Source organism: Pteronotus mesoamericanus, unplaced genomic scaffold (assembly GCF_021234165.1).
Source record: "Pteronotus mesoamericanus isolate MK-2021 breed Mesoamerican mustached bat unplaced genomic scaffold, CSHL_Meso_final contig_94, whole genome shotgun sequence".
In the NCBI taxonomy this organism is placed as follows: Eukaryota; Metazoa; Chordata; class Mammalia; order Chiroptera; family Mormoopidae; genus Pteronotus; species Pteronotus mesoamericanus.
In genome coordinates this window covers 3,599,791-3,610,374 of record NW_026555285.1, presented here as the reverse complement: position 1 = coordinate 3,610,374, position 10,584 = coordinate 3,599,791, and the positions used below count along the sequence as shown (strand labels likewise).

Sequence of the window (10,584 nt, the reverse complement as noted above, 5' to 3'; positions counted from 1 at the left end):
ATCGACACTCATTGCTTCTGCTCACATTTCACTGTCACCCAGGATACCCACCCCTACCTGCATGGAAGAATGGAAAAGGTAGATGTCCCCTTTACCTAACTAAAATTCTACAGTAACAAAGGAAAGGGAGAATGGATTTTGGCAGCTAGCACACAGTCCCTGTTACAAAATCTTGGAGAAACAGCAATCAAAATAATGGGAAAAGTTGCATATCATGTTAGCAACATCAGAAGAAAATAAGTATTATGTTTGTTGTGGAAGTGATTAGGCTAGTTTAGCTCTTTGTAGCTCTGGGGGTTCTAGCTAAGTTAAAGGACTTTCTAAAATAGTCATTAAAGGAGGGCTTCCATCTAGAGATGGAAATTCCCTCTTATTGAGGTGTTTGAGCAGAGACTTTTGGAATTCTTTTTGAGAGTTTAGAATTTCTTCAAGCATTCAGAGTGACCAAGTCAGATCATTAATGACTTTTTCTAGTGTTGGGATTCTATGATTCTATCTAGACTTGGGTTAGGAAAGGAAATCCCAACATTTCTTCGGTGTTTACTACATGTAAGTCCTCACAATAACCTTGTGAAATTGACACTCTTTGCATATTCCTGATGTACAGGAAAGTTAAGAACCCAGACAGAGCTCCTAGGTGGCATTATTGGGACTATAATCAACACCTGTCTGATTACTAAACCCACGATGTTTCCATCGTGTGGCTGCCCCCCAGAGTGAAAAGTCCAAACTAAAACTAAATTGTATCCTTCTGTTTCCTCTCAACCTTCCCCCCAACTTTCCCTCCAAATCCTTTGTCCCGTCAGGGTTGACTGCCTGGGTGGGACTGGCTGTTCTGTAGGATTTAGCATAGCAGGATAGAATCACTTATGTCTGGTCCCTTTTTCAGCTCTTTCCACCTATGAAAGCTACCTATTCATTCAGAAGCTCCTGCCTCTTTGCTTCTTCCCTTAAAAAGTTGCAGGGATTCTTTTGTAACACCAGACTACACCACAATGATTCATTTTCTTCTTTTACCTGCCAGTGTTGTGGGGGAAAGTAAGGTTTAATTTGAAGTTAAACTTTAGTCCTTATGCATTAAAATGGATGTCAAAAGTGAATTAATCACCACCAAAGCTTCCACCATAGAAAATTTACCCACATTCCCTCCAAAGAGAGAATGACTCATGCAAGCACCTGTTTTGTCTCCTTAGTAACTGGTCTTAAGACTTCCTTCTTGAATTTGCATGCAGGCAAGCACAGCAAATTGACAGGGGGAGGGGAAGATGTTTACAGCATACAGAGTGCACTCTGGACAGAATGCTACCTATAACACTCTTTGCCAGTCATCTTGCACTTTACGTACTCACTTTGAGTCTCTGTTATAACCCCAGCATTGATTTAACCATAGACTTAGTGTAGACATAAGTCTGGAAAGTTCCTAATGGCCTCAGGGAAAGTTTGGTGATACAATCAAAATGGCACTCCTGTAATCTCTGTGTTGGGAAGATGAATTCATCCCTGTGTTAGAAACTTGCCTTTCTTGCCTTTAACCTTTGCTGTAATTAAAGTTGGGCACACAGCACTACAAAAAAGAAGATGGATGGCGTGGTAGGGACAGGTTCAATTAAACAATTTTTCTGGCTTGACCACAGGAAATAATATTCTAAGAATTGGTTTTATGTAGTTCTACGTGGTTTAATTATCTCTTTCACAAAGGCCTCTCTCACTGGCTCTGTGGTAAAATAAAAAGAGTATTTGGATCAAGAACTGGACACCCATGTCCCAGTATGTTCTTAGTTATTAGTGAGCTGCTGCCTATAAAATCATTCAGCTTCTCTGGGTTTCCTCTTTGGAAACTGAAGTCCAACTAAATGATGCCATTATCCCTTCCAGTTCTGAAATTTGGTCTCCATTAACTGGGATTTTATTCAGTTTTAAAGTTAGAACTAAACAGCTTGAAACTTAAATTTATTGAGTCAGAGATATCCAAAATGGAAGATTACCTGTTCTATCCTTTTTATGGTACAAATCATGTCCAGTGAGGTTAAGTTACCTGTCCAAGATCATATAAAATTTGCTTTTTCATAGTTTTATTTTTTAGTTCCTATTTTTATCATAATTCAGCATGCATTGTTATTGCAGTCTAACAGTTCTACAATATTTGTTATGAAAAATAGTAGTTCTCACCTGCTCTCCTTTTCCTACCCCCCCAAAGACAGCTACTTTAAAAAATGTTTTTAACTTATTCTTTTGGTTACTTATCTGAATATCTCTAAATATTACATTGTTGCAGTTTTAGGTATCTCAGCCATCTCAACCACAGACACAAATTTCTCATGCTACTCTTCTCCCTGTGTAGCTATAATTTTGTTAGATCAATAATAAGTATTAATTTGGTAACTTAAATGTAATTCAAGTTGAACTATATAGTATATTATGATTATTTTTCCTTTTTGTCTTTCCTTGAAGTTAATAATTATCATGTTTTTCTTTTGGTTAAGTTTCTATCAATAATCACAAATTCAACCCATAATCTATATAGTTGCATCTATCTTACATTTTAGAACTCATTTAGGTTTGGCACAAGCTCCATCCTTTTGAAGACATATATATCTCCCAGGACCTTCTGGTCTGCCTCAGTCTGAACCAGTTGTTCTCAAGCCTATTATAAGGTGGTCTCATCTTGTGTTCTCCATTGACCATCCTCCTGAAAATAAATACTCTTTATCTCTTTATCTTCAGTTTCCTGGATTTTATATCTTCCTCATTCTTCATTTAATTTCTAATTGCAGCAGAACATTTTCTGTCATAAATTCCTAAGAAAAGGTATAATACATGGGAGATCATTTTTTTCAGAACTTACATATCTGAAATGTTTTTATTCTACCATCACAGATGATTGATAATCTTTCTGGGTATAGAGTCCTAGATAGAAAATTATTATTTAAAGGTATTTGTGCATGTTAATATAACCTAGTGTTGTTGTTGAGATAAGTAGGGCTCTAAAACTTTTTGTGAAAGAATGTTCTCTGTCTTTTATGCAGAAGTTCAGAGGTTGTCTAGGAGACCACTAGGCTTCTTTGTCATTTGGACTTTCCTATGCCTTTTCCTGTACTTGTCACTAACTACTGTTTTGCCATAGTGCTCAATTGGTAAATCGCTTCCTTTTCTCCAGCTTCATTTACAATTAAATTATAACTGACACATGGACTTATTATTCTCATAGTGATGTGAGTTTGAATAAAATAGTAAATATGACTGTGGAAGTACTTGCTTGATAAATAGTATCTGACAGGAATTTTCCTTTCCTAATGCCCACTAGTTTCCTTAACAAGACCTTTAATAATCAAATAATAGATAACTGACTGTAGCTATGTTTCCAAAGAGAGTTTTCACTGAGGATATAGTAATAGTACTAAAATACTAGGTTATAAGCCTTACATATTGTTTCAAAATGTGTAAATAGCAGATACCCAAAAGAGATGTTTGTTGAGGGAATACTGGATTTTAAAAAAGGCAAACATGTGTCTTCTTGTCTTTCCCAAGTTCTTTGAAATGAGAGAAGGGGGAGGAGGAGGGGGATGGGAAAGAGGGAGGGGAAGGGGAAGAGGAGAGATGGGGGAGAAGAGGAAGAAGACTTTTAAAGGGATAAAAATGGGATAAACTTATAGTTTCACTGAAAGACAAGAGGGAGGAGGGTGGCCACCAGTGGCCTAGAAATATTGAGGAATTCCTGAAGGAAGGAAATCAAGTGGAAATTGTAGCTATAATAACTATTTAAAAACATTGAGATTATTTTAGTTAACTCTATGCCAATAAAGATAAAAACATAATTTTAAAAAACATATAAATTGTCAAAATTTACATGAAAAGAAAGAAATAGTAAGCTTGAATAATTACCTATTTTATTTCATTTTTTAACTTATTTTAATCCTCACCCAAGGACATTTTTTCGTTGCTTTTAGAGAGGAAGGGAGAGAGAGAGAAACATGAGACAATTATTGATATGAGTGAAACATTAATTGATTGCCTTATACACACCATGATGAAGGATTGAACCTGCAACTTAGGTATGTCTCTGACCACACTGAACTATAAAAGCCAGGGCTAATTACCAATTTTAGAGAAATTTAATAAGTAATCAATAATCCCCCATCAACTCACCCTTTAATTTTTGTAGTCTTTTGCTAAACATTATATTAATAGGACTTATCCATGTCACTTATAGCAGGAGATAAAACACTGTGAAAGGTCTCCTCCTTAGAACCTGAAGGAAGGAAGACGTTTTTAATCACAAGAGATGAGGAGAGGGGGAGAGAATGAATGTGAGAAGTGTGTGATATTCCTTTGTCATTCTATTCTTTTCAGTTTTTGTATCAAGGGATATCTCTGATGTCTTGGCCCTCAAAGTCCTCACTGACTTGGTTATTCTCTGATATCTTCAAATAGTTGAATTTTTCAGAAAAATGCTATTCAGCTTTTATGATTGTTCTCAGGGGAAAGTTTATGAATAATACAAGCTACTCATTGAGAGCCACAAACAAAACTTTTGCCTTTTATAAACTTGGTGAACAAACAAAATTTGAAAAAAATGTCTAAACGTTTTTAGTTAACTCCTTGAACTGAAAAATTCTTTGGTTCCTAAACATATAATTTCGTCTTTCATGCCAATTAGTACCCTCATATGTTAAAATAGAGGAGAAAATCAATGAAAATTAATTTTAGTCAAATATTTGTCCCTATAGGAAGGAAAAAATAGCTGGAAAATGTTAATGTGGCCATCTGTGATATTTTTTAAATATTAATCAATTATTACAGTAAGGGGCACTGGAGCACCCTCAGAGATGGAACTCAGAAACTTCACTGGACAGATGAGCAGGAGGACTTGACTATTCATAGTTAATGACAACTTTTAGAAACAGAAAGACATTATCTAGGCAGCAAGATGAACAGATTTTACCCATTAAATTTACATGGATTTAATAAATTTATTGGATCTCACTAAGGAATATGGGATTCATTCTATAATATAACATCAATCTGAAATTGATATAAACATTTAAAAAGAGAAGGGATGAGGTGAGAGTAGAGAAGTTGAGGTAACTCTATCATTTGTTGAACTCCTACTATGTACTTTGCTACCATTATCTCACTTAACCCCTGTAAACATGAGGTATTTTTTAATACATTCTTTCTTATAAAAAAAAATCTGGTAGAAAATGTTTCATTTACATTGATAAAATATTTTATTTTTAAAGATTTCTGAAAAGTTTACTCAAAAATTATTAATATCTTTTGGAAAATTTTTAAGTTATTTTTTAGTTACTTTAAAGAAACAGAGCAAGTAAACTGCACTTAAAAATGTAGGACCTAGGCAAATATTGACATCTGCAGATTTATTGCCCTCTTATTTTTGTTGTTGTTGTTTTTGTATTTTTATATTTTTATTTTTGTTGTTCAGTTAGTTGTCACACCATTTTCCCCATTGCTCTCTCCTGCACCACTCACCCCTGCTTCCACAGTCAATCCCCACCACATTGTCTGTACCAATGAGTCCTCTATTCATGTTCCTTGAAATGCCCCTTCCTCTTCTTTCTCCTGTTATCCCCCTCCCTGCTCCACTCTGATGACCATCAGTTTGTTCTTTATTTGCACATCTCTGGTTCTATTTCGCTCGCTTGCTTATTTCGTTGATTAGGTTCCACTTATGGGTGAGATCATATGGTATTTGCCTTTCACAACCTGGCTTCTTTCACTTAGTATAATACTCTCCATTAACATCAATGCTGTCACAAAGGGTCTGAGTTTCTTCTTTCTCTGCGCTGCTTAGTATTCCATTCTGTAAATGAACCACAAGTGTTTGATCCACTCATTTACTGACAGACACTTAGGCTGTTTTCCAGCCCTTGGCTATTGTAAATAACACTGCTATGGACATTGGGGTACATAGGTTCTTTTGAATTGGCATTTTGGGATTCTTAGGGTATAGTCCCAGCAGTGGAATCGCTGGGTCAAAAGGTAGTTCCATTTTTAGCTTTTTGAGGAAATTCCAAACTGTTTTCCACAGTGGATGCACCAGTCTGCATTCCCATCGACAGGGTACTAGGGTTCCCTTTTATCCACAATCACACTAGCACTTGTTGTTTGTTGATTTCTTTTTCTTTTTTCTTTTTTTTTTTACCCCAAGTTGTTATTTATTTTCATGAGGAGGGAGAAAAAAGAACTTTTTATGATAGTGAAAATATACTTTATTTTAATACAATAGCTGCCAGCAATATACTGGTTCCAGAGAGACAAAAGAAAAATACAAGCATTCTATAATAAGCTTTCATTTGCCTTTTCAAGTAATTCTAAAGAAAACAGTCCAATTCTGTTCAACATTATGACTTAGGGAGTTGAAATTTTTTTCCATGATAAAAATATAATTTTGACAGCTCTCAACCTTGGTAATTTGTAACGAATGGAATAAAAAAGCCCATATAGTATATCAATAATGAATGCTTCCCTCTCTTTGAATCAAATACAATTATAACCAGTGTAGGAAATTGGTTGATAATAACTTGATGAAATGTGTATCAAAATGTTCATGAAAAAATACATTTGTTTCCTATCATTTTTACCTTATAGTTATTTTCTAAATGGATATTTTAAATGCACAGAAACAAAAGCTATCTACATGCAACCCTGGAGATTCAAAACTCAACAGAAGTAACACTGCCTAAATTCTAGAGCTAATCAATTTAGCGTAAGAATAAATGTCAGAAATCTCTTACTTGTATACAGATTGCTCAAGGGTTTACAGGTATGTTGTGTAAGCCAAAGTCACCAAGAAATAAAATCTTACATGAATTTTATCACGTCAACAATTCTAGTAAAAGAGAACAGAACTGTATACAAAAATCTGCATTTCCTTTCTTTTTTTTTTTTTTAAAGAAGTCACCAACTGAAATAGCAGGGAGCTTTCCAACTGTTGAACACAAAACTTAGCAGAATCCCTTGGGAAATAGTAGGAGCTTCCATTCAGGAGCTCCTCGTTCGTTTAAATGAAGGGGTAAATGATGGAGTAGTTGCAGAAATAATATCAAATGATTTCCATTATCAATCCACACACTACATGGTGACTTTTATTCCCAAATCTCCTAAGATTTAAGCTATGAACTTTCTACAAATATAAGATGGGTTAAAAAAGCATTTGCTGGGGTCATCCTATTTTCTGGTTTTTGTCCACTTGCCAATCTCAATTTCATCTAACTTCCCTGATAAAGCAATAAGGTCTTTCTATACAGAAAAATAATTTTGCCTTCATCAAAATCCTAACTGACCTACTTTCCTTGGATAGTGAGAAGGCAAGAGTCAGGGGACACATTATTTTTAAAAATAGAGAGAATAAATATCCAAGGTAAAAATACTTGACAACTGAGTTTGTATTTCTCATCACTCTGAGGAACGCGGCTCCTTGCTCCTTAGCCGTCTGCTCTGCACCGCCTAGTTCACCATTCCCGGGAAGGGACAGACACCCCTTCTGAATCTTCTTCACGCTTGAAGCTATGAGGCAAGATTCAGTCTCACCTGAATGCCAAGTCACCACTATTTAAAAATAGATGAAAAGTGATGATTGGTTGGCTATGTACTGGTGCAGATGCGACATTTTTCACCCACTGAAGCAACTGCTATAGAATCTCAATGGATAACCTGATAGCGCTACTTCCTGGAACCAGATAAATCAGCAGCCAATATTTAATTGCAAAAAGGTGGGTGCCCAAACTTTTGATCAGCAATAAGGAGTTTTAAGAAAGGTAAAGCAAATCTCCCTGAGCCAAATGGGTACAATATGGAGCTTTTCTTATCTTTTTCTACTAAGCCAATCACTGATAGGTTAAAAAATGCAGTATGCTTTGAAAAATCAGGCTGCTTCCATAACACCAATGCTTACTAAATGTTAGCATACCAAAGGGAGGGAATCATTGCCAGTTGAAAACAATATACTTAAAATTTCCAAAAACCACCTATGAGAAACAGCACTTCTTAAACAAGTTAGGTATAAAAAAATTACCAAAAATTTATTTATTGTTCCACCTTTGGAGCAATATTTAGAAAGTCTAATTTTATTTTAAAAATGAACAAATACACAGCAAGCTTTTGTTTTATTTTCACCAAGTTCATTCTCCCTTATTAGAGCACAAATAATTCCTGGTTTAGGACTTCAATTTAAAAAACAAACATGCAGGGTGCTATTCCTCAGTGTGGCTGCAGAGAAATTTAATTGAAGGAAACACAATGATTGACATTAGGCAAAACTGCAGTAAATATGTACTCATATAACAACTATAATTTAGTCCAAAAGGAGGGAGTCATCCTCTGCCCGGAGCCTAACAGTAAATGGGGTCGAAATGGAAAAATTGCTAATCTGTATGTTTTATCTTATTTTTAATATAGGGTAGAAAATGCCATCTTTAGATTATCCACATTAAATATGCTTTCGAAACAAAATTCTACTTGATAGTTTGACAAACCCATCCTACCTTTATTAGGTTAATTTCCGTGTTAATTTTTACTTTACTAAAAATCATTGTACTGCTATAGCTAAATCAACTAAACATCAGTATACGTAGTGTTGCTCAAAAGATCGACAAACAGCAAGGTCTATGTTTATCTAAAAAGGAACCTTTTAAAATAAAGGAAGAAAGCAATAATGTTCCAAATTAATGGCACTGGGCAAAATTACATATAGCAAATACCACATTCAGACAGAATATGCCCATCAGTTTATCTTACATGGATAAAATTCTCAAGAAGGACTGAGAATATTATCCCTCCCTCTAAACTTTTAGCTTCTACACAGTGTCAGATGTTATAACTGGTATAATGGATAGGTGCTTTTAGGAAAAGTAAAAGCCCACATACAAAGTGAAAGAGCAAAATCTGTAGTGACATTGGTAGAAGACCCTCTTGCCTGGTGGTACAGCTTTTAGCACATATCCAGGATAGGCTAAACTGAAACAGGGTACAGTATTTTGATACAGTAGCAATCCTTTCATATACTCTTACTAAATACTATAAAACTCCAAAAATACATAAATATTCCTTGTACCACGCATTATGCACCAGTTTGGGGCTGACCGATGAGGTCGTGGTTACTATGTCAACAGTTGAACCCTGCACCTCAGCTGCCCTGCCACCTATATACAGTGAATGGATGCGACGGTGAGGGCGCTAGAGAGATGGCAAACTGCCTCTAAAGGAGAAAGTTTGAGAAGTGTCTCTGAATTAGAAGAGTGGAGGATATGGGGTAGGGGAGGTAGGCAGGGTAAAAAAATTTAAAATAATACTGCTTAGGAGTGCATGTTTAAAGAGAGCTACTACACCTTATCTATCCTTTATCCTAACCTTGAGTAACTGCCTCTGTCATGCAAAATAAAATGTCTACTTTATAGGACAAGAATCAGCCTGTTAGAAAAAGCATATTCGTAATCAGGAAAAGATGTGAAGACATCTCTCTCTAAGTGCTCTTTTACTTGGTAAGTCTTTTGGCTACGTCACTATATGCTATTTCAACCTCCTTATCACTGGGACAGGTATTAGTGAACTCATCCCTACTATAAGCATTAGTTAAGTATCTCCAGATGCCGGTCATCCGTTTTGGAATATCAAAGTTGCAATATTTTTTGGTCACCACCTTGACGATGTGCAGTTTGGGCATCAGGTTGCAATCAGCCAATGTCATTTCATTGCCATCCAGAAATTTACGTGTGGAAAACTTAATCTCCTCCATACTATTCTCATCAATTTCATCAGGAAGGGGAGAATTCAGATAGTCATCCAGTTTCTACAGTGTTTTCAAGAGCCCTCTCTCCAATGCTTCATTAGCCTCTGGCCTTGAATTCTTAATATATGCAGAGAATTTGGCAAAGATTTCCATTCCAGCAGTATTCGATTCCGGGTGTTTTGGTGAAAGCTTTAAGTACTTGGGAGGGCATAGAGCTTCTTCAAGAAATTCTTCAATCTTATTTACATCCGTTTTGACCTCATTGTTGAAAGTTATGAATGGTGGGTGGGTCCCAGGAGCCAAGTTCTGCAGGTCTACAGGCTTCCTTTTCAAGTCAACGGTTGTGACACTAAATACAACCCCTTTGAGCCAAAGAATCATGAAGAGCCTCTGGGAAAAGGGGCAGTTTCCTATGCTTTCACCATCACTGCCAGCCTTGATGAAGAGCTCAATGATGGGATCTTTGTCTTCCTCCTTCAGCCCGTTCAGCGGCATCGACAACGCCATGGCCAGCTCGGTGGGCTCCACGGACACTGGTAGCGGCTGCTGCTTCTGCTCCGGGGTGCTCTGGAGTCTGTTGATTTCTTTATGATGGCCATTCTGACTGGTGTGCAGTGGTATCTCATTGTGGTTTTAATTTGCATCTTTCTGACAGCTAATGATGTTGAGCATTTTTTCATCTGTCTATGAGCCCTCTGTGTGTCCTCCTTGGAGAAGTGTCTGTTCAAGTCCTTTACCCATTTTTTAATTGGATTGTTTGTCTTCCTAGTGTGGAGTCCTGTGAGTTCTTTATATATATCTCCTTGCCTGAGGTGTCATTGGCAAATGTATTTTCC

The 10,584-nt window shown here is 36.3% G+C and overlaps 1 protein-coding gene across 1 annotated transcript; it reads right to left on the bottom strand.

Moving 5' to 3' along the window:
* Positions 1 to 8,992: 8,992 nt before the first annotated feature.
* Positions 8,993 to 10,377, bottom strand: LOC129081074 (chloride intracellular channel protein 4-like). The gene is given in 1 exon segment (XM_054586613.1): positions 8,993 to 10,377. A coding segment is annotated over 1 exon segment (762 nt). The 5' UTR covers positions 10,256 to 10,377; the 3' UTR covers positions 8,993 to 9,493.
* Between the last annotated feature and the right edge of the window lie 207 nt (positions 10,378 to 10,584).